Consider the following 24087-nt stretch of genomic DNA (forward strand, 5'->3'; position numbering starts at 1 on the left):
GAAATTCTGGGTTGAAAATTCTTTTGTTTCAGAATGTTGAATGTTGGCCCCCACTCTCTTCTGGCTTGGAGAGTTTCTTCCGAGACATCTGCTGTTAGTCTGATGGGCTTCCCTTTGTGTGTAACCCGACCTTTCTCTGTGGCTGCCCTTAACATTTTTTCCTTCATTTCAACTTTGCTGAATCTGTGTCTTGGAGTTGCTCTTCTCGAGGAGTATCTTTGTGGCGTTCTCTGTATTTCCTGCATTTGGATGTTGGCCTGCCTTACTAGGTTGGGGAAGTTCTCCTGGATGATATCCTGCAGAGTGTTTTCCAACTTGGTTCCATTTTCCCCGTCACTTTCAGGCACACCAATCAGATGTAGATTTGGTCTTTTCACATAATCCCATATTTCTTGGAGGCTTTGTTCATTTCTTTTTACTCTTTTTTCTCTACACTTCTCTTCTCGCTTCATTTCATTGATTTGATCATCAGTCACTGATACTCCTTCTTCCAGATGATCGAGTCGGTTACTGAAGCTTGTGCATTTGTCACGTAGTTCTCATGTTATGGTTTTCATCTCTATCATTTCTTTTAAGGACTGCTCTACATTGGTTATTCTAGTTAGCCATTCGTCAAATCTTTTTTCAAGGATTTTAGTTTCTTTGTGCTGGTTACGTAGTTCCTCCTTTAGCTCTGAGAAGTTTGATTGACTGAAGGCTTTTTCTCTCGACTCATCAGTCTTTCTCCTTCCAGCTTTGTTCCATTGCTGGCGATGAGCTGCATTCCTTTGGAGGGGGAGATGTGCTCTGATTTTTTGAATTTCCAGCTTTTCTGCACTGCTTTTTCCCCATCTTTGTGGTTTTATCTGCCTTTGATCTTTGATGATGGTGACGTACTGATGGGGTTTTGGTGTGGGTGTTCTTTCTGTTTATCAGTTTTCCATCTAACAATCAGGACCCTGAGCTGTAGGTCTGTTAGAGTTTGCTTGAGGTCCTCTCCAGACCTTGTTTGCCTGGGTATCAGCAGCGGAGGCTGCAGAAGATAGAATGTTGCTGAACAGCGAGTGTTGCTGTCTGATTCTTGCTGTGGAAGCTTTGTCTCAGGGGTGTACCCCGCCGTGTGAGGTGTGAGGTGTTGGTCTGCACCTAGTGGGGGATGTCTCCCAGTTAGGCTACTCAGGTCAGGGACCCACTTGAGCAGGCAGTCTGTCTGTTCTCAGATCTCAACCTCTGTACTGGGAGATCCACTGCTCTCTTCAGAGCTTTCAGACGGGGGCATTTACCTCTGTCAAGGTTTCTGCTGCTTTTTGTTTAGCTATGACCTGTCCCCAGAGGAGGAGTCTACAGAGGCAGGCTGGCCTTGAGCTGTGGTGGACTCCAGCCAATTTGAGCTTCCAGGTGTCTTTGTTTACCTACTTAAGCCTCAGCAATGGTGGGTGCCCCTCCCTCAGCCTCACTGCTGCCTTGCAGTTAGATCTCAGACTGCTGTGCTAGCAATGAGGGAGGCTCTGTCGGCGTGGGACCCTCTGGGCCAGGTGTGGGATATAATCTCCTGGTGTGCCGTTTGCTAGGATTCTTGGTAAAGTGCAGTATTAGTGTGGAAGTTACCCGATTTTCCAGGTGTTGTGTGTCTCAATTTCCTTTGGCTAGGAAAAGGAATTCCCTTCCCGTTGCACTTCTCAGATGAGGCGATGCCTCGCCCTGCTTCAGCTCTCGCTGGTCGGACTGCACCCACGGACCAGCGCCAACTGTCCGACACGACCCAGTGAGAGGAACCTGGTACCTCAGTTGAAAATGCAGAAATCACCCATCTTCTGTGTCGCTCACGCTGGGAGCTGGAGGCTGGAGCTGTTCGTATTCGGCCATCTTATCCCAGTTTCTTTATCCACTCATTGATTGATGGGCATTTGGGTTGGTTCAACGATTTTGTAATTGTCAAAATTATGCTGCTATAAACATGCTTGTGCAAGTATCTTTTTGAAGTACCTTTAACAGTGGAATATAGTAAGCATTATTTAAGTATTTGTTAAATTAAGTGTCTTAATGTTAAAGAAGGGTGGGTGGTGGGTTGGTGTAGTTTGTATTTTTAAAAGATCATTTTTCGCTGGGTGTGGTGGCTCATGCCTGTAATCCCAGCACTTTGGGAGGCCGAGGCAGGCGGATCACTTGAAGTCAGGATTTTGATTCCAGCCTGGCCAATGTGGTGAAACCCTGCCTCTACTAAAAATACAAAAAATATAGGCCAGGCACGGTGGCTTATGCCCGTAATCCCAGTACTTTGGGAGCCCCAGGCGGATGGGTCACCTGAGGTCGGTTCAAGACCAGCCTGACCAACATGGAGAAACCCCATCTCTGCTAAAAATACAAGTTAGCTATGTGTGGTGGCGTGCACCTGTACCACACAGGTGCTTGGGAGGCTGAGGCAGGAGAATTGCTTGAACCTAGGAGGTAGAGGTTGTGGTGAGCTGAGATTGCACCATTGCAGTCTATCCTGAGTGACAGAGTGAGACTCCATCTCAAAAACAAAACAAACAAACAAAAAAATTAGCTGGTATGGTGGCACACACCTGTAATCCCAGCTACTCTGCAGGTGAATCACTTGAACCCGGGAGGCAGAGTTTGCAGTGAGCCGAGATCGCGCCGCTGCACTTGGACTCCAGCCTGGGCGGCAGAGCGAGACTCCATCTCAAAAAAAGAAAAAAAAAAAGATCATTTTTGCTACAGCTTGGAGAAGAGTTTCAGGTGTCTGATGATATTGGCTTGTATTTATTGAATACCTAATAGGCCCTACAGCATTACAAAAACTGGTGTAGAGTACATTATTTCTTTCAGATAATTGAAAATAACTTAAAAGTTGTTTTCTATGCTTTTAAGCTTATAGCATTATTCCTGTATATATTAAAGCAAGACTGTATTAAAAATGTGTGTTTTTTTTTTTGTTCTTATGGTGAATACTGTGGTTAATGAATTGTTAATTATCTTCATAGCCTCCACATGCTGGGAAGTTGCTGTCTGTGTTAAAACATATGCCTCAGAAGTATGGTCCTGATGCCTTTTTTAACTTTCCAGGAAAGAGTGCTGCAGTAAGTAAATATTAATGAAGAAATCACTCCCGGTTCTTCTTTCCTTTGCTCCCTGAAAGTACAGCCCTGTGAACACCCCTGACAGGTTCTGTGCTAGGTAGAAACTTCTGCTCAACATACTTTAATCCTTATGACTGCATGGTACTTTTTTAAATTGCTTTCGAGGTTGAGGAAACAGAGGCTTAAATTAGTTGAGAAAATGTTCAGTCACAGCTTGAGTCAGCAATGGAATAAGAACCTCATTCTTTTAAACATAGCCGTGTTGTCTTAAGTAGCTGTTTGTGTGTAACACCTTCATGTCTATCTTTGTGAACATCTTTCTCTCACCTTTCATTACTCTACCTGTGTTTTTTTTTGTTCCTGGTGTATAGAGTGATCGTGAAGACATAGAGGCTTTGAAACTTACTATGCGAGTTTTCCTTGACTTGTGAGTTTCCAAATTATGTTGGTCTCAGCGTTCCTGTAAGCTGTTAATCAGTTTATACATAAGACAATTATGTATAATAGTGATATCTGTAATGTTTCATAATGTTATTGAAGCACATTCTATAATGTATATATGTTATTTATGGAAGTTTTAAAAATCTCCTCATTATTACATTGGTCAGTCATTTGTTTTGGTCAAGCAAAACAAACTATTTTTTTTTTTTTTTTTCTTTTGAGACGGAGTTTTGCTTTTGTTGCCCAGGCTGGAGTGCAGTGGCACGATCTTGGCTCACTGCAACCTCTGCCTCCCGGGTTCTAGTGATTCTCCTGCCTCAGCCTCCTGAGTAGCTGGGATTACAAGCGCCCACCACTAAGCCTGACTAATTTTTGTATTTTTTGTAGTGGTGGGGTTTTGCCATGTTGGCCTGGCTTGTCTGGAACTCCTGACCTCAGGTGATCCATCCACCTCAGCCTCCCAAAGTGCTGGGATTACAGGCGTGAGTCACCACGCCTGGCCCAAAACAAACTTTTAAAGAAGATATTTCAGTCTGTTCTTTTCCTGAGCTTATCTTTCAATCATTGTTTTATGTTTGTTCTCATAAAATCTTACATTAGGCCCTGTGTAGCCTGGCAATATCTGCAGAAAGATAAGAATATGTTTTAATATGACATTTGTGATATTTGAATGTTGTATACACAATATACAACTTTCTTCGAAAAGTTTTATTGCTGAGTTTTTTCCTTTACAGTTTTTCCTTATAAGACCTTTTAGATTTGTAGCTTTTCAGAATAATTTTACTTTCTTATCATAGCCTATCATTGCCTCTAACATTAAAAAAAAGTGTTCTTAAGAAATTAACTTTTTTCCTGCCTCATGTTGTAATTTTATTATTTACAGTTCTCTGAGATTGCAGTGCATGCATTTATCTTGAAAGTAGGGCAGGTGACCTGAACAGCTTTTGAAACTTGAAGAGAATAGATATTTTAAATATGTTCAGTGACTTCCTTTCCTTAAACATAGCTTTTACTGGGAATTTAAAGTATTCATGAATGAAGTATTTTTGCAAAACTTACACATCTTTGCTATTATTTTTGGTGAGAGAGAACATGTGTACACACTGAATATATGTTTTTCTCCTAAATTTTTTTTGTCAGTCTGTGAGTTGTAGTTATTCTTTTCCTTTTTTCTTAATGCACCGTTCATTTTAAATCAGCCTCTTGAAGTCTTAGTGTTATTACTGAAGTTTGGCTCTGTGATGTCTTTCATGTTTTAGGTCATATCTAATACATATAAAAGAATATATGTATATATTATATATATACATACATGCATATGTAAGTTACAATAAAACAGAAGCTTGTATAGTTTGAATTTTTTAAAAACAGCTTTATTGAGATATAATTCACATACCACACAATTAACTCATTTAAAGTATATGGTACAGTAGGTAAATGTGTTCACAGAGTCGTCAACCATTACCACAGTCAATTTTGGGATATTCTCATCACACCCAAAAGAAACCCCATACTGATTAGCAGCCACTCCCCATATTCCCCAGCCCTATTCTGGACCATTCATATTAGTGGAATCATACAACATGTGGTCTTTTGTGACTGGCTTTTTTCACTTATCATAATGTTTTCAAGGTCCATCCATGGTATAGCATGTATCAGTACTTTTTTCCTTTTTATGGTTAATATTATATTGTACGAACATACCATACCTTATTTAAATCATTTGTCAACTAATGGATATCTGGGATTTTCACTTTTTGGGCTACTATGAATAATACTGCTATGGACATTAGTGTACAATTTTATGTGTGAACAAAAGTTTTAATGTCCCCATCTCTAGACTGGGTCGTATGGTCTTTGTTTAACATTTTGATGAACTTGCAGACTATTTTTCAAAGTAGCTGTAACATTTTATGATTCCACTAGCAATGTATAAGGGTCAAATTTCTCTACATTCTTGCCAACATGGTTAATGTCTATTTTTTTTGTTTTTGAGATGGAGTCTTGCTCTGTTGCCCAGACTGCAATGCACTGGTGTGCCCTTGGCTCACTGCAACCTCCGCCTCCCTGGTTCAAGCGATTCTTGTGTGTCTCAGCTTCCTGAGTAGCTGGGATTACAGGTGCATACCACCATGCCTAGCTAATTTTTGTGTTTTTTCGTAGAGACGGGATTTCACCATATTGGCCAGGCTGGTCTTGAACTCCTGACCTCAAGTGAGCCACCTGCCTCAGCCTCCCAAAGTGCTGGGATTATAGGCGTGAGCCACTGCACCCGGCTAATATCTGTCTCTGTGATTGTATTAATAGCTATCCTAGTTGGTATGAAGTGGTATCTCATTGTAGTTTTGATGTGCATTTCCTTTATGACTAATGATATTGAGCATCTTTTTATGTTTTTATTGGCTATTTGTATATCTTTTTTGGAAACATGTATATTGAGATCTTTTGCCCATTTTAAAATTTTACTTGTGCTTTTATTATTGAGTTGCAAGAGTACTTTATATATTTTGGTTACAAATCCTTTATCATTTATTCAGTTTGCAAATGTTTACTTCATTCTTGTGGCTTGTCTTTTCACTTTTTTGATGGTGTTCCTTAAAGCACAGGTTTTAATTTTAATGAAGTCCAATGTATATATTTTTTCTTTTGTCACTTATCCTTTTGGTGGCATAATAAGGATTTGCCTAACCAAAGGACACCAGGGCCTTATGCTAATACCACAGTCAGTCTTCATCCCTGTTACTTGATATTAATGGTAGGTTTTGAAATTGGTAGTATGAGTCCTCTTTGTTCTTCTTCTTTTTTTTTTTTTGGGGACGGAGTTTTGTTCTTGTCACCCAGGCTGGAGTGCAATGGCGCGATCTCGGCTCACTGCAACCTCCGCCTCGTGGGCTCAAGCAATTCTCCTGCCTCAGCCTCCTGAGTAGCTGGGATTACAGGCACCCACTAACATGACTGGCTAATTTTTGTATTGTTTTAGTAGAGACAGGGTTTCACCATGTTGGTCAGGCCAGTCTTGAACTCCTGACCTCAGGTTATCCGCCCGCCTTGGCCTCCCAAAGTGCTGGGATTACAGGCATGAGCCACTGCGTCTGGCCTGTTCTTTTTAAAGATTGTTTTGGCTATACAAGATCCTTTTATTATGTAGTATGATCTTTTAAATAAAAATCTAAACCAAGTGGTAAAGCCATTTGTATATTGACCTCTGAATAAAAATATTATGAACTAATCTTCTTCAGTTTTATATTTGTAGTTTTATAAAAGCAGCATATACCAAGTTTTTCTCTTTTCTCTTTCCATTCCTGTCCATCTTTCTCTATTCTAATACCTTAAAGTTTCATCATATTTCCAATTTGTTATCACTTCCTATCTCTTTTAATTAGAATCTCTGTGGATATGTTCATTTTAAGAAATGAAGAATATAAGATTCATGTGTCCAGGTTACACTGAATTTTTTCATTTAATTAACATTACTATGTATTAGGGAAAATTAAAAAGTTACTACAAGTCTTCTTCCAGATAGAGTCTTCTTTCAGATATTTTGATTGTGTCATAAAGTAATGTGATGTAGTACAAATATATGTAGCATTGCAAAGTCTTATTTTCATGATTTTAATAATACAGCTTTTCACGTGAGTTAATAACTCAAAGTTTCTTTCCTTTAGGCTATTGCATTACCTCCTATAGCCAAATGGCCGTACCAGAATGGTTTTACATTTCATACATGGCTTAGAATGGATCCTGTAAATAACATCAATGTAGATAAGGATAAACCATATTTGTATTGGTATGTATTTATTTAACTGATTAGTGTTAAAACCTTACTTTGAAACTGAGAAGAATATTGAGAGGTAAAATGAAAACCTAATCTTTATAGTTTCAGAACCAGCAAAGGTCTTGGCTATTCTGCTCATTTTGTTGGAGGCTGTTTGATTATAACATCAATAAAGTCAAAAGGAAAAGGCTTTCAACATTGTGTGAAATTTGATTTCAAGCCACAAAAGGTACATAATCTTATTGAGTCATAGTTACGTTAACAAGCTATGCTAGTCATCAAAATGCTTAGTTTTAATGTTATTCAGATAATAACATGCTAAAGCACAACTCCATTTTTACTGTTTCAAAAGATGAAGCGTAAATCACTGGATAATTGACCTCTCTGATTTGGATATGAAAAAGATTGCAAATTTAGTTATTTATGGAGATTAAGGGAGATACAAATAGGAAATATCTATGGCATTTATTTTACTGTTGGAAATTTAATATGTGTTTACTTTTGTACCTTAAAACTTAGAGGTTAATAGATGGTTCATCAACAAAATGTATAGGTAGATAGGTAGTCAGATAGATTAAGCAAATATGGCAAAAATTTGACAATTGTGGAATCTAGGTGGTGCAAAAAGGGGGTGTTTGTACTTGATTTTCAGATTTTGGGGTATGTTTGAAAATTTCCATAATAAAAGCTGGAAAATAATCTAGTGATTAAGTTCTTATCAGTTGAAAGGCCCATGAATAGATAATTGTTCCAGAAGGTAAATATTAAATTTAACAAAGATAGTCTTGTTTTATTTTTAGGTTGAATTACAACTTATCATTTAAATTTTACTCATCAATATGGTTGCGTTATTGGGATAACTGTTATCTTTGTATTTTTAACTGTTTTTTGCTTCTTCAGTGGTATATGGTTACCATAGTGCACATCTATAACCGATGGAAGAATAGTGAACTTCGATGTTATGTGAATGGTGAACTGGCTTCCTATGGAGAGATAACATGGTTTGTCAACACTAGTGATGTAAGTAGTTTCAAAATGTTGCAATGAAAAAAATGATTTTAAAGCATGAGTTTTTTAAACAAGAAAAAGTTTTACAATCTACAATGGTAGATTTTTATAAACATAATTTGGCTAGCATGTTAATTTGTTAATAGAACTTAATATGTCACTAAAATATTAGTCCTTGTTATGAAATTATTCTGTATAGGTAGAAATAAGGATTTATAGCTAACAGTGGCTATATCTGGGGAGTGGGTCATTGGTTCATTTATCAAAATGAACGAGACCTCCTCTATAGGGTTCTGATCATTTTTCTGAATTAGTTAAATGATGCATGCTTATAAATCTTTCATATAATTCTAACTGCTATAGATAACTAGTATGCTGTAACATTTACAGGTTTCAAAAATAAATCTATAGGTTAGAATGAAATTTACAATGTTTTTCCTGTAATTATTATTTTTTTAATAAAACTTGAAAATACAGAGCAGGAAAATGAACATAAAGTATATTACCCATACACCATTAACTCCTCTTTTCATATCCTTTGCTACACATATATACATATTTTGTAATGCTAACCTTAAGAGATCAGGGTCCTGAATCAGACAGACTTAGGTTTGAATCTCAACTCTGTCGTTTATTGACTGTATGACCTTACCTAAATATTAGGTCTTAGTATTTTTCCTCCTGAAAATGAACATAAAATAATTCATACCTCAGAAAGTTGTCATCTGATTAAATGAGATAATATCCATAAATCTATTACCAGAGTGCCTTATGCAGAATGAGTGCTCAATAAATGTTAGCTCCTTTTTAATACAAAAAAGGGCTCGTATGTAAGTATCATTTTGTAACCTGTTTTTTCTTACATTAACTTTTACTGAGTGCTTTTTGTATTCCAGGCATTGTATTAAATAGCTTTATTTTCAAAAAGCCCCAGGAACCTTGCAAGATAAGCATTATTATAATCTTCATTTTACAGATTGGTGAAGTACAAAGAGGTTAAGTAACTTGCCGTACTCAGTGGCATAGGATGCAGGGATTTGATCTAGTGGGGAGTTGGCTTGAGAACACACGTGTTTCAAACTTTTCTATATCCCCTAATATCATTACATACACATTTTTCAACATTCTTTCTAATGGTTTTATGGTATAAATTATTTTAGTCTATTTAGATACAGTTTAGAATGGACAAAACATTTATGATAATATAGGTTTTATTATTTTGGAGTTTTTTTTTTTTTCTAATTCCTTTTTTTTTTTCCTTTACAGACCTTTGACAAATGTTTCCTGGGCTCATCAGAAACAGCAGATGCTAATAGAGTATTCTGTGGCCAGATGACTGCAGTTTACCTTTTCAGTGAAGCTCTTAATGCAGCTCAGATATTTGCTATTTATCAGTTGGGCCTGGGATACAAGGTAGTTTACTTACTGTTTTGTGCTTAACCAATGTTAGTTCAGCTTGATTTGAAGGTGGGTTATACATGGAGAGTTTGGTTAATAGATACAAAAAAAAAAAAAAAAAGAGACCTACTATTTGATACCACAGTAGGGTGACTATAATCAATATTAACTGTACATTTTAAAATAGTGTAATTGGATGATTTTCAACTAAATAGATAAATGCTTGAAGGTATGGATATCCATTCTCCATGATGTGCTTATTGCATGTTGCATGACTGTATTAAAACATCTTATGGGCCCCATAAATATATACACTTAAAATGTACGCACAACAAGAGATGTGTGCAAATGGTAACCAGAAAAGAGTAGGAGTAGCCTACTTAAATTAGACAAAATAGACTTTAAGTCAAAAACTGTCAAAAGAGACAAGGACGTTTTATGATGATAGGGTCAGTTCGCCAGAAAGGACAAATATAGATATATGTACATAACATCAGAGCTCTCAAATATGTGAAACAAACTGATAGAATTGAAAGAAGTAGATAGCAACACCATGATAGTAGGAGACTTCAGTATTCAACTTTCAATAATGAATAGAACAACCAGACAGAAGATCAATAAGTAAACAGAAGACTTGAACAGCAGTGCAGCCCAAAGTATTTAGCAGTAATATACATAACACTCGATGAAACAACAGCAGAATGTGCATTCTTCTTCTTCTTCTTCTTTTTTTTTTTATTTTGAGACAGAGTTTCGCTCTTGTTGCCCGGGCTGGAGTCCAATGGCACGATCTCAGCTCATTGCAACCTCCACCTCCTGGGTTCAAGTGATTCTCCTGCCTCAGCTTCCCAAGTAGCTGGGATTACAGGCATGTGGCACCACATCTGGCTAATTTTGTAATTTCAATAGAGATGGGGTTTTGCCATTTTGGTCAGGCTGGTCCCAAACTCCTGACCTCAGGTGATTCTCCTGCCTTGGCTTCGCAAAGCGCTGGGATTGCAGGCGTGAGCCACTGCGCCTGGCCTGCATTCTGCTTAAGCACACATGGAACATTCTCCAGGATAGACATGTGTTATGCCAAAAAGCGAGTGTCAACAAAGTTAAGATTGAAATTATATCAAGTGTCTTTTTTGACCACAGTAAAATGAAACTAGAAACCAGTTGCCAAAGAAAAACTGGAAAGTCCACCAACATGTAGAAATTAAACAACACACTTAAAACAGCCTTTGGGTCAAAGATAAATCATAAGGAAAATTTGAAAATATCTTGAGACAAATCAAAATATAAGCACAACCTACCAAAACTTACGGGATTCAGTGACCTCAGTCTAAGAGAGAAGATTATGGTGATAATGACTGATAAGAAAGATCTCAGATCAGTAACCTAATTTATACAGTATGAAACTGGAAAAAGAACAAATAAAGTCAATGTTAGCAGATAGAAGGAAATGATAAAATTTCGAGCAGAAATAAATGAAATAGAACAACAGTCCTCAACCTTTTTGGTCCCAGAGACCAGTTTCATGGAAGACAGTTTTTCCACGGACCATGGGTGGTGGGGGCACAGGAGGGATGGTTTCGGGATGATTCAAATGCATTACATTTATTGTGCACTTTATTTCTGTTATTATTATATTGTAATATATCATGAAATAATTATATGACTCACCATAATGTAGAATCGGTGGGAGCCCTGAGCTTATTTTCCTGCAACTAGATGGTCCCATCCAGGGGTGATGGGAGACAGTGACAGATTATCAGGTATTAGTTTCTCATAAGGAGCACGCAATGTAGATCCCTTGCATGTACAGTTCACAATAGGGTTCACCTTCCTATAAAAATCTGATCTGATAGGAGGTGGAGCTCAGGCAGTAATGTGAGTGATAGGGAGTGGCTGTAAATACAGATGAAGCTTGGCTTGCTTGCCCCCGCTCACTTCTTGCTGTTGTTCCTAACAGGTTACATACCTGGTTAGGGACCCTTGGAGTAGAAAATAGAAAAGTAGTGAGAAAAAAATCAGTGAAACTAACAGGTTTTTTTTTTTTTTTTTTAAATTAAACATCAACAAAATTGACATTCTTACAAAGACTAAGGAAAAAAGAGTACATAAATAAGTAAAATCAGAAATTAACAAGGAGGCATTGTAACATGCCACAGAAATAGAAAGAATTATAAGAGAGTGCTATGAAAAGTATGCCAACAAATTGGATAATTTTGAAGAAATGGATAATTTTCTAGAAACATATGTCCTACTGAGACTGAATCAAGAATAAATTTTAAAAATCTGAAAAGACCTATAGCTAGTAAGGAGATTGAATCAATAATAAAAAACTTTTCAACAAAGAAAGCTGAGGACTAGATGGCTTCACTGGAGAATGCTATCAGTTATTTAAAGAAGAATTAACACCAGTTCTCCTCAAATTTACAAAAATTTTAAGAGGAGGGAACATTTTCAAACTGATTTTATGAGGCCAGTGTTACCTTGATACCAAAGCCAGATCAAGATAGTACAAGAAAGAAAACTATAGACCATTATCCCTGATGAATATTGATGGAAAAATCCTCAATAAAACACTAAGAAACTGAATTTAACAGTACATTAAAAGAATGATATACATTATCAAATTAAGATTTATTTCTGGAATGCAAAGATGGTTCAACATGAAAATCAGTCAATGCAATGTACCACATTAACAGTGAATTACAAAATCCATATGATCATATATCAGCTGATACAGAAAAAGCATTTGACAAAGTTCAACACTCTTTCTTGGTTTAAAAAACAAAACACTCAACAATCTATGAATAGAAGGAAACTACCTCAACATAATAAAGTATTATATATGAAGAGCCCATGACTAAAAAACGGACAGTTTTGCCTCTAAAACCAGGAACAAAGCAAGGATGCTTATTCTTTCCATTTCTATTCAACATAGTATTTGAAAATCCAGTTAGAGCAATTAGGCAAGAAAAAGAAATAAAAGGCAACTAAATTGGAAGGGAACAAGTAAAATGATCTGTTTGTATATGGCATGACCTTGTATGTAAAAATCCCTAAAGATTTCACCAAAAACTGTTAGGACTAGGAAATGAATTCAGCAGAGTTGCAAGGCACAAAATCAATACACACAAATCAATTGTGTTTCTATGTAGCAATAATGAAGTAATAATGAACAGTTTGAAAATTACAAAAACAATTTCTTTTAAAATAGCATCAAAAAGGATAACATACTTAGAAATAAACTCAACCAAGGTGGCAAAAGAACTGTACCCTGACTCCACCAAGGAGGCAAAAGAGTTATACACTGAAAAATACAAAATGTTGCTGACAAAATTAAAGAGACCCAAATAAGTGTAAAGACATCCCTTGTTCATCTTGTGGAAGATTTAATATGTTAAAAATCCATACTACCTAAAGCAATCTACAGATTCAGTGCAGTTCTTATCAAAATACCAATGGCATTTTTTTGCATAAATAGAAACACAATTCTAAAATTAATATGGAATCTCAAGGGATTCTCAGTAGCCAAAACAGTCTTTAAAAAGGGGAACAAAGTTGCAGGCTTTACACTTCCGGATTTCAAAATTTATTACAAGGTCATAATACATAATGAAAACAGTGTTAGACTTGCTTAGACACATAGGCCAAAAGAACACAATATAGTGTCCAGAAGTTAACTTTTGCATATACGGTCAAATGATCTTTGACAAGTGAGGCAAGACCACATATTGGGGAAAGGACAGTGTGTTCAACACATGATGTTGGGAAAAGTGGATATCCAGATGCGAAAAATACGAAAAAAAAGTTTTATGCTGAATTCATATTATATGTTATATATAAAAATGAGCTGAAAATGGATTAAAGACCTAAAAGTAACATGTAAAACTGTAAAACTCCTGAAAGAATACATAAGGGAAAAGCTTTACAACATTGAATTTGGTAGTGATTTCTTGATTGATTGTGATACCAAAAGCACAGGCAACCAAAGCAAAAACAGACAAATAAGATGATGTCAAAGTTATAAAGTTCTGAGCATCAAAGGAAATATCCAGCAGAGTGGAAAGGTAACCTACAGAGTGAGAGAAAATATTTAGCAATCATATGTCTGATAAGGGATTAATACCCAGAATATATGAATCTTATAACTCAACAACAACAACAAAACAATTAAAAATGCATAAAAGAGTTGAGTAGACATTTCTTTAAAGAAGATATGAAAATAGTCAATGAACATACGAAAAGATGCTCAATATCACTAGACATTAGAAAAATGCTAATTTAAATTACAGCGAGCTATCGCCTCACCATTTAGAATAACTCTTCAAAAAAGAAAACAGAAAATAACAAGTGTTGGTGAGAATGTGGAGAAATTGGTACTTTTGTGCACTGTTGAGGGGAATGAAAAATGGTGCAGCTGCTATAATATGAGGTTCCTCAAAAAATTAAAAATAGAACTTCCATGTGATCCAGTAATCTCACTTATGGGATATATACAAAATAATTGAAAAGAGGATCACGGAGACATATTTTCACACAAGAAATAGGGTCACAAGGAGATATTTGCCCAGCCATGTTCATAGTAATATTTTCAATAACTCAGAAATAGAAGTAACCCAGATGTCCAGTAGCAGATGAATGGATAAAGAAAATGTGACAGACAACACACATAAACACACAGGACCGTTATTCAACCTTAAAAAACAAGGAAATCCTGTCATAGCTAAAACATGGAGGAACTATGAAGACATTGTGCTAAATGAAATGCTTTGGTCACAAAAAGGCAAATACTGCATGATTACACTTATATGAGGTATCTAAGAGTCCAACTCATAGAAACAGAAAGTAGAATTGTGGTAGTCAGGGACTGATGGGGAGCAGGAAATGGGGAGTTGTTAAATGGCTACAGAGTTTCAGTTTTGCAAGATATAGAAGTTTTAGAGATTTGCTGTTTAGCAATATGAATACAGTTAATGTTCCTCAATTACACACTTAAAAATAAGATGGTAAGTTGTATATTATATACTTTTGACCACAATTTTGAAAAAACAGTATAAGAAAAAAAGATAAAATGTGATCTGTTGGTCACTTTTACATTTTTAAGGTAAGGTTTTAATGTCAAGTTGACTTGATTTCCATTATATCTTTAAATTCAGCCAATTTTAGAAGTAAACAAAGAGGGGTCCTCTTATATGATACTGTTAAAAGATTATCAACGGTCTACCTCCTTAAAATTTTACACCTGTGTTGATTTGTACTTAGATTCTCTTTTGTGGCATACTATTTAACTGTTTTAATTAATTCTTAGGGTACATTTAAATTCAAAGCAGAAAGCGACCTTTTCCTAGCTGAGCATCACAAACTTCTGTTGTATGATGGGAAACTCTCTAGTGCCATTGCGTTCACATACAATCCACGGGCTACAGATGCCCAACTTTGCCTTGAATCATCTCCTAAGGACAACCCTTCAATTTTTGTTCATTCACCACATGCTCTCATGCTCCAGGTACTAACTGTGATCTTTTAAGAAAATTTATATTGGTAATTTTTGATGTGTTATTGAGATGTATTTGGTAGCTTCTGTTAAATACATGGAATGTCACATTTTAGTGTTTCTGCATTTATTGTGCCTTATTTTTAATTGTTTTGGAAAAGAAATCATTGAAGTCTTTACTGTGTTTTTGATCTTACAAGGATGTAAAGGCAGTTTTAACACATTCCATCCAAAGTGCAATGCATTCAATTGGAGGAGTACAAGTACTATTTCCACTTTTTGCACAGTTGGATTACAGGCAATATTTGTCTGATGAGGTTGATTTGACTATATGGTGAGTGCTTTTGTTTCTTTAATTTGCTGTGAGGGTTACTTTCATCACTGTTGAGCTATACAATATTTTGTCTTTCAGGTTTTGTTGTAGAGTCAAAATAATTTAAAGAAACTTGTGAACTATAAACTGTATTACAAGACTATATTAATTATGTCAGTATTAACTCAAGTTCTTATTTATCAGTAGGAAATATGGAAGCTGTAAGAAACACAGTAAATTGGTTTTAGAATAATGTTATAAATGGCAATAATGGGTTACTCAAAAATAAATACTTTTTTGTCCTAAATTTAAAATTTTTTTACTACCCATAATACAATAAGAAATTTTTAATTTCTGAAATATTTTAAATTATTTGTTAATGATTTATTATGGAACTTTTCATATTTTAATTATTTATTACTGATTCCATTTATGTAATTGGAAGCCAAAAATTTTAATAGCATTATCTGAAGTGAATTAGTCTTTTTAAAAAAAAAATTAGATTGTACATTTAGCACATTTTTGTCTTGTGTTGTAGTCCTGAGTCTAAAAAAGACAAAGGGATGTGGGAAAGGAGTTTACATTTCTCATGGCTATATATTCTAGTGAAACTGTATATAGTGAAATTATTGTTTCATTTGTAGTGAAATTGTTTCATTTGTTACTTGAGAAATTTAAATGACTTTTACATTCTCTCATTTTGAAATTCTCCCTTTGATTTTTGCTTTTATATGTAACTTGATGTCTACCACCAATGTATATAATAATGGAATAGTTTTGTCCTGATTATTTTCAGGTAACAATTTTTTTTATAAAAAGAAAAAGCTATCAAATCTAGTATTTGTCAACTTATATTTTAAAAAATATAAAATTACCCTGACATATTAATACTTTATAGAATTGTTTTGTTCCGTTTCTAAAGGGCTTACTTACAGTTTTCCCCCTCCCCTCCCGCTCCCTCCCCTGCCACCCCTCCCTCCCCTCCTCCCTCCCTCCCTCCCTCCTCTCCCCTCCCCTCCCCTCCCCTCCCCTACTCTCCTCCACTCCCCTCACCTCCCTCATTTCCCCCTCCATGGCCCTCCCCTCCTCCCTCACTGCTCTCCTCCTCCCTCCCTCCCTCCCCTTTCCCACCCCCCCCCGCCCTTATTGAAATTGCTGGCAGTGAAAGCACTGATGTGGGGAGAGAAAGAAGATTGGCCTGCCTCATGCCTTTCTCTCTCTCTCTCTTTTTTTTTTTTTGGTGGGACTTCTCTCCGAGAAGGCAGTAACAACTGACCTTATTCCTTTCCCTTCTGGGAATCTTTAAAAATTGTAGGTAGTAGAGCATGGTTGTAGCCCCTGTTCAGTTTTAAAAGTGTTCAAGACTGACTGAAGAATTACAATTTTGTTGTTGGGATAATGAACAAACTTCTTAAATTAGTGTTCAAGGACCTCAGGTTTGCCTACAAGTTAACTTTCTCATCTTTCTCTTCATGTGCCCTCTGCTCCATTCAGACTGGGCAAGTCTGGAGCCCTAACACATTTTGAGGATTTACACCTTACTCTGTTTGCTCCACTGTCTTTTCTCACCTTTTGGCCCCTAACACTTCAAAGTTGTATATACTTGCTTATCTAAGTTATATCTATTCTTTAAGGCCTTACTATATTTTTAATAAGTATTTGTTATTGGTTGTTTTTGGAAGTTGCCCATTTTCTCTATATCATGAACATTTGTCATTGTTTCTAAGTAATTCACCTATTAATGTGTTTGGGATAAAGTATATGAAATAAATATTTGAGTAACTCCTAGTCCTACATTAAAAATCTAGTTCTGATGTAATGTTGGAAGCAGTTTTAGTGGAGCTTCAATTTCTTTGAAATGGAGAACTTTTTATTAAGGTGAATGGAAGGGTTGCATCTATCTAACCTAATTAAAAAAAAATAGAATATGTTTTTTAATCGTTGCCTTTTTAAAAAATTGTAGTTCAACCTTGCTGGCCTTTATCATGGAATTGTTGAAGAACTCAATTGCTATGCAGGAGCAGATGCTTGCCTGTAAGGGCTTCTTGGTAATAGGATATAGCCTTGAAAAGGTAAAGTATATTTTATGTTTTTGATTCTTAATTTACAGGCCATACATTTGTTCTCTAAGTGGCTAAGGAATTCTGTCTGCAAGAATGTCTCCTTGGTTACAGAAAATTACCCAAACTAAAATAACATTTTGTTGTTTTACCTTGCCTCCATTCCTCTGTTAAACAAATGTGATAGTGAACTTCATGGCATCTTTAACTTTGAGCATAATTTGTGGGCCAACTTTTTTCCTGGTAGGGATAGCCTGTAATTCACTTACTTTGACTTGAATTTGTAATAACATTTGAACTACCTTTTTTGCAGTCTTCCAAATCTCATGTCAGCAGAGCGGTACTTGAACTTTGCCTTGCATTTTCAAAATATCTGAGTAATCTGCAGAATGGGATGCCCCTGCTCAAGCAGTTGTGTGATCACGTTCTTCTTAATCCTGCCATATGGATTCATACCCCAGCCAAGGTAATATATATCTATATATTGATATTGTTTTACTATCTTTGCTGTTTTTGTGCTTGAGAAGAGTGATAATTAAGAGGATTTTCTTTTTTTTAATGTACTATTTTGCAAGACTTCAGTGGATTGCTTTTTTTGACTAAGCATCCTTTTTTACTCCTCAGGAAAAATTGCAAATCTGTGTGTGTGTGTGTGTGTGTGTGTGTGTGTGTGTGTGTGTGTATTAATATATACAAAGAATATATACACACATACAAAGAATATATTCTGTGTAAATGTCATTATTTAAAAGATACAGGTATAGTCCTTATTTTCTGAAATTAAATGAAATAAAGTTTTATTTGAGAGAGACTTCATTTACTAAATGTAAATCAAAGTTAGACAGTTTTAATGTAATTAATAATGTTTCCTAGTAACTGCAGCTTTGTTCCATTGTAAATATGCAAATATATTTTTTCTTTTTTTTCTATTTCTTAAGAACTCACCCTGCGCCTGCTCTCTCTCTTTTTTACTTCACACTTTTGCCTCCCAACGTGATGAACTACTGAGTTTCATTCTTACAGGTACCACTGAAATGTCACTTTTTCCTTGAAGGCATGATATACTAGTCTCATGTAATCATTTTAGTTTCACATTAATTCAAATTATAAAAACATTTGTGCAATTTTTTTTTCAGTTTTGTAACAACAAACCAATTAGCTCTATGTGAATGTAAATGAATTTGTGATAAGGTGTATGAACAAAATCTTTAATAAATCCTAATGTTGTAATACATTGTCCTGAAAATTCAGTAGTGGCAGTATTAAGCATAACTTGAAACAGAACATTGTATTAAATTGCATAATTGTATCTATCTTATCTACAATTTTTGTTAGAAGTTGTGTTATTTCAAGCCCAGTTTTCCTCTCTCCCCTTCTGCCTTTTGGTCCACTTGCAGTGTGTATCATTGTTTAAGTTGGAATAGCACCTACTTATTCTAGTTGTCAGAAAAAAGTCTGCAGACTTTTTTTTTGCTTTTCTAGAGTCTTAATATCTTATTTTCAGCTGGTCTTTTAAAATGTTAAAGAGAAAAAACAGCTGCTGACTCTGATTGCCATTTGGAAATAATCAAAAGAGGCAGCTGGAGGTTGTAGCTTTTTATCTCCAGGTCAAATTTGACTTCATTTTCTTCCATGACCCTCAGTCTTATTTCTTTTTGAGGATTGTTTCAAGTTACTTTTTAAATCTTTTACTAGACACTTTTTTGTCTTACTGATCAGCATATTTGTAAGGCTTTGTGTCTCTTTTGATGTGGTCAGACTCTTATTAGATACTTAGTTGGAGGGGAATTAAAAAAAATTCATCTTATGATTTTCTTAGTTTCCTAGTATTATTATACCCTATTTCTTATCTTCTACTTTTTAATAACTTTCCTCAATTTCCTTTTTAGAATTTGCAGTTGAGTTGATAATATTAACATTTTCTCCTGTTTTAGTCATCTGCTTTATGTATCCACAAGGGGTTTTATCCACTTTTATTTTATTGTAAAGACAGTCATAAAAAAGGGCAGATCCAAATTTTGTTTGACTTGAAGGTCAAATGTTTATCATGTGGGAAATTTTTAAAGAAGAATACAATATAATGCATACAAAATTAGGTTTAGGGTCTTGGAAGAAACATTTATAGATCAGTGGTCATAAAGTTTAAGCTTTATCAGCTTCACGGTCAATCCACCTCTGGGTAAAAGTTGAAGGTCTGGATGTGTGGATGTGAAAAGCTTTGCTTTTGGAAAAGGGAGCTACCAGTGATTTGTAGTTTCCATTTATCTTAGATCTGCTCAGAGACCATCTTTTTAATGACCTAGCAGGAGAGATGAATTTTCTTGTCTACCATGGTCCTTTGTGTGCTCAACAGATATTTGTTGAGTGACTACTTTATGGTGGATGCTGTGGATATGGTGATGAACAAGATAGACTTGATACTTGCCCTCGTAGAATTTAGATTTGGTGGGAAAGAGAGATGTTAACACATAATTTGTGTGGCTATTGGAGTACATAATGAGTGAATGAGGGAAGGTTTATTCATAGTTAGCATATGAGTAATCTTGAGGTCTTTCATTCATCTCTATATGTTGCTACTAAATTCTATTTACTTATTTTTTTGACACAGGGTCTCACTGTGTCACCAAAGTGGGAGTGCAGTGGTGTGATCTCAGCTCACTGTAACCTCCGTCTCCCCAGCTCAGGTGATCCTCCCATCTCAGCCTCCTGAGTAGTTGGGACTGTAGCTGTGTACCACCACACACAGCTAATTTTTGTATTTTTTTGTAGAGATGATGTTTTTCCATGTTGCCCAGGCTGGTCTCAAATTCCTAGGCTCAAGTGATCCACCTGCCTCAGCCCCCCAGAGTGCTGGGATCACAGGTGTGAGCCATTAGGCCCAGCCTCTGTTCATTTTTCTTTTACCACAGTATCATTCTCAATAGACTAACTTTCTCCAGTTTTCTATTTCTTTGTCTAACTTATCACTATTCTGCCAGAATTCCAATGTATTCTTTTTTTTAATTTGAGACAGAGTCTTGTTCTGTCATCCAGGGTGGAGTGCAGTGGCATGGCCATGGCTCAGTGCAACCTTGAACTCCTGAGCTCAATCAGTCCTCCTGCTTCAGCCTCCTGAGTAGCTGATACTGCAGGTGTGCACCACCATTCCCAGCTAACTTTTTACATTTTTTGTAGAGACCGGGGTCTTGCTTTGTTGTTTAGGCTGGTCTCGAACTTCTGGCCTCAAGCAGTCCTCCTCTCTCAGCCCCAGAAAGTGTTGGGATTACAGTCTTGAGCCACCATGCCCAACCCCAATGTTTTCCTAACATATGATTCTTATCATTCCTTAGCCCCAGAAGTTTTAATGGTTTCCCATTGTTCTCAAAATGAAGTAGTTCCTTATCTAAGGACTTCATGTCAATTATTATTTCTAGATTTTCTAGGTTAAAAATGGAAATATCCTCAGTGGATAGGGAGGTACCAAAAGGTTTCCCTACAGTGGTGGTTCTCAGTCTTGACTGCTAATAGAATCAGTTGGGGTAGGTTTTTAAAAACAAACATAGAATCCCACCACTTCCACTGCAGATTCTGATTTCATCAGTCTGGTGTTACTGGTGGAGGGTGTCCAGGTTCTTGGTGTCTTGAACACAGAATTGGACAAAATGCACAAGGCAAGGGAAGAATGAAGGAACAAAGGCAGAAATTTATTGAAAATGAAAGTACACTCCACAGTGTGGGAACAGGCCTGAGCATAGGGGCTCAAGAGCCCCGTTACAGAATTTTCTGGGGTTTAAATAACCTCTAGAGGTTTCCACTGGTTGCTTGATGTAGGCCCTATGTAAATGAAGACAATGCAGTAAAGTTACAAAGTCATTTACTCGGTGTATGCCCTATTAAATAGAGAGGATATTTCTTGTCATAGCTGTAGTAGTGTTTCCATTTGATTTAGTTCTAGGAAGTCCTTAGGTTCCCTGCCTCTAGACCCTATTCTGCTGCCTCACTAGGATGGGACTCAGGCATCAGTATTAAAAAAAAAAAAAAGTTTTCCAGTTGTTTTAATGTGCAGTCAAGATTGAGAACCATTGTTCTAACTTTAGGGAAACCTTTATTTCAACCATCATTTTTCTTGCTTGAAATTTTCTCTTGTATTCTGTCTGTCTATTCTACTACTCATCTTCAAAGCCTGTCTTAATGCCTACTTTCTTAGTGAAGCTTTTCTTTATGATTTCAGTTTATTGTATAATAATTTATCTGTCCTCTGAATTAATAATATTTCATAGCTGTATGTTACTCAGTTACATATTGCTTCATGACTTTTTTCATGTTTTGGTGGGCATATTTATTATCTTTGATTTGTTTTGCTTAAATATAAGTGTATTTTTTTTTTATCTTTTCAATTGTATTTCAGCTACTTAGGGACAGCATACGTGCCATTGTATTTCCATGATACAGTGTTATGCATATAGTTAGATGTAAATATTTGCTAAAGGACTGAAACAACATGGTTAAGAATTTGAGCCATGTCACATTGTCTCAATGAGGAGTAGATTGGGCCTATCAATTTGAACAGCAGTAGCTACATCAAAATAACATTTTGCAGCAAATCAGTAGATCACAATGTATATGTATGCGTATAGACACATATATGGTTTTGTGAATTACAATGATCTTCCAAACCCTGCTTTTAAGTGGTTCAGAACCTGCCACTTTTTACCATGTTAGATTTATTCACTGACACTCTAATTGATTTAGCCTTGATTGTTTATCTGTAGGGCACCTGGAAGATAGGTACCTACTTTTTTGCTCTCTAAAGAAATCCCTAGGTGACACTGAGGTACATTGCAGGTTTGAAAAGGAAAATGCCCTCATTGTCCAGGAAGGTAACATAAATGTTCAATTATAAATGATCAGTAGTTTGGTCTATGGTCAAGGGCAGAATATATGTCCTATACTTAAAGTTGTTCAGCTTATAAAATCTACCCTCTAGCAATAAAATGAAAAATTCTTGATTTCAACATGAGAGTAGAGCAAAAGCAGTTGTTATTTTTGCTGCTCTAAGTAATGGAGTATAGTTGATGAATTTCAGACCCATAATTTCACTAAAAAAAAATTTTTTTTTTGAGGCAGGGTCTCACTCTGTCGCCCAGGCTGGAGTGCAGTGACACTATCTTGGGTTACTGCAGTCTCTACCTCCTGGGTTTAAGAGATTCTCCTGCCTCGGTCTCCTGAGTACCTGGAACTACAGGTGTGTACCACCATGCCTGGCTAATTTTTGTATTTTTTGGTAGAGACGAAGTTTCATGATGTTGGCCAGGCTGCTTTTAAACTCCTGACCTCAAGTGATCTGCCCGCCTCAGCCTCCTAACGTGCTGAAATTACAAGACATGAACCACCGGGGTGGGCTAATTTTTTGTTAAGATGAAATGTGCAGTGGTGGGGTAGCACTTGTATTATTTCTTTCTCTTACATATGAAGGGTGATATTTTGAAGTTAATATAAAAATATATAACTTCTTATGTATTTTTTAGACTACTTATCAATGAGATTAGTAGAATCCTTTCCAAATTAGGGGACATGATACACATATTGAGAGATTATAATGTTATGATGAAAATGCTAGATTGGAATGTTTCTTGTAATGAGCTACTGTCATAGAATTCTGTTTTTCTAATACTCCTCAGTTAAGCTCTATATCTTTTTCTATGGTTTTCTTTTGGTTTAGTTCTATTTATTTTTTCCTTTTGCGTTACTAGTACTTTTCTTTTGAGTAATTTCAGCTCCTGATTTTCTGCAAATGTTATATTTGAAAGAAATTCTAGATTTTTCAAACAACTATGCATAGATAGCGTAAGTAATAAGTCTATTATAAAGAGGTTACACATGCTTAGGAATAATTGCTGGTTGCTAAATAGGAATCACAAAGTTATTTTCATGGAATAATGCAGCAAAAAGTTTCCATATTTGATAATGCTGCTCTAAAAGAAGAAATTACCTGGTTTGGTTTTATAAGGAGTGTGTGTGCATGTGCTTGTGTGTCATTGGGTATGTGTTACCTAATATGAATATTATTATCAAGGTCAGCATTTTACTTTTTGGAAGAAGCATGGTGAAAATAAAACAGCCTGAAAGTGTTACTGGAAACAGATAAAATGCTGGTGGGGTTCTCTAAGTTCTTCATTTTTATTCTGTAGGTTCAATTGATGCTCTATACTTACCTGTCCACGGAATTCATTGGTACAGTCAACATATATAACACCATTCGGAGAGTTGGAACAGTGCTTCTCATCATGCACACGCTGAAGTACTACTACTGGGCAGTGAATCCTCAGGATCGAAGTGGTATTACCCCAAAAGGATTAGGTATATAATTTCTGTCTGTATATTAGTTTACACAAATGCAAATCAGGATTTAATTTTTCTTTTTGTTTTAACCAGTACGATCATATATTTGGGCAGCTTTTCTATATTCCATTATGGCAAAATTTTATTTTAATCTCATTGATAATGTTAATAGTTTGTCCTAAATTGTGGTTTCTAGAGTTTAATAACTTGCTACTTGT

The 24087-nt window shown here is 35.9% G+C and overlaps 1 protein-coding gene across 1 annotated transcript in view; it reads left to right on the forward strand.

The window, feature by feature from the left end:
• The window catches only part of LRBA (LPS responsive beige-like anchor protein), a 621489-nt gene that overhangs the window by 92539 nt on the left and 504863 nt on the right, over positions 1-24087 (forward strand). The window contains exons 5-14 of the mRNA XM_017871033.1: positions 2967-3062; positions 7169-7290; positions 7381-7507; positions 8179-8298; positions 9553-9699; positions 14990-15187; positions 15376-15509; positions 17452-17560; positions 17862-18014; positions 23719-23887. Coding sequence (XP_017726522.1) covers positions 2967-3062; positions 7169-7290; positions 7381-7507; positions 8179-8298; positions 9553-9699; positions 14990-15187; positions 15376-15509; positions 17452-17560; positions 17862-18014; positions 23719-23887 — 1375 coding nt within the window. The remainder of the gene's footprint in view (positions 1-2966; positions 3063-7168; positions 7291-7380; positions 7508-8178; positions 8299-9552; positions 9700-14989; positions 15188-15375; positions 15510-17451; positions 17561-17861; positions 18015-23718; positions 23888-24087) is intronic.

The sequence above is a fragment of the Rhinopithecus bieti genome, unplaced genomic scaffold (genome assembly GCF_001698545.2).
Source record: "Rhinopithecus bieti isolate Rb0 unplaced genomic scaffold, ASM169854v2 scaffold_3878, whole genome shotgun sequence".
Taxonomy (NCBI): domain Eukaryota; kingdom Metazoa; phylum Chordata; class Mammalia; order Primates; family Cercopithecidae; genus Rhinopithecus; species Rhinopithecus bieti.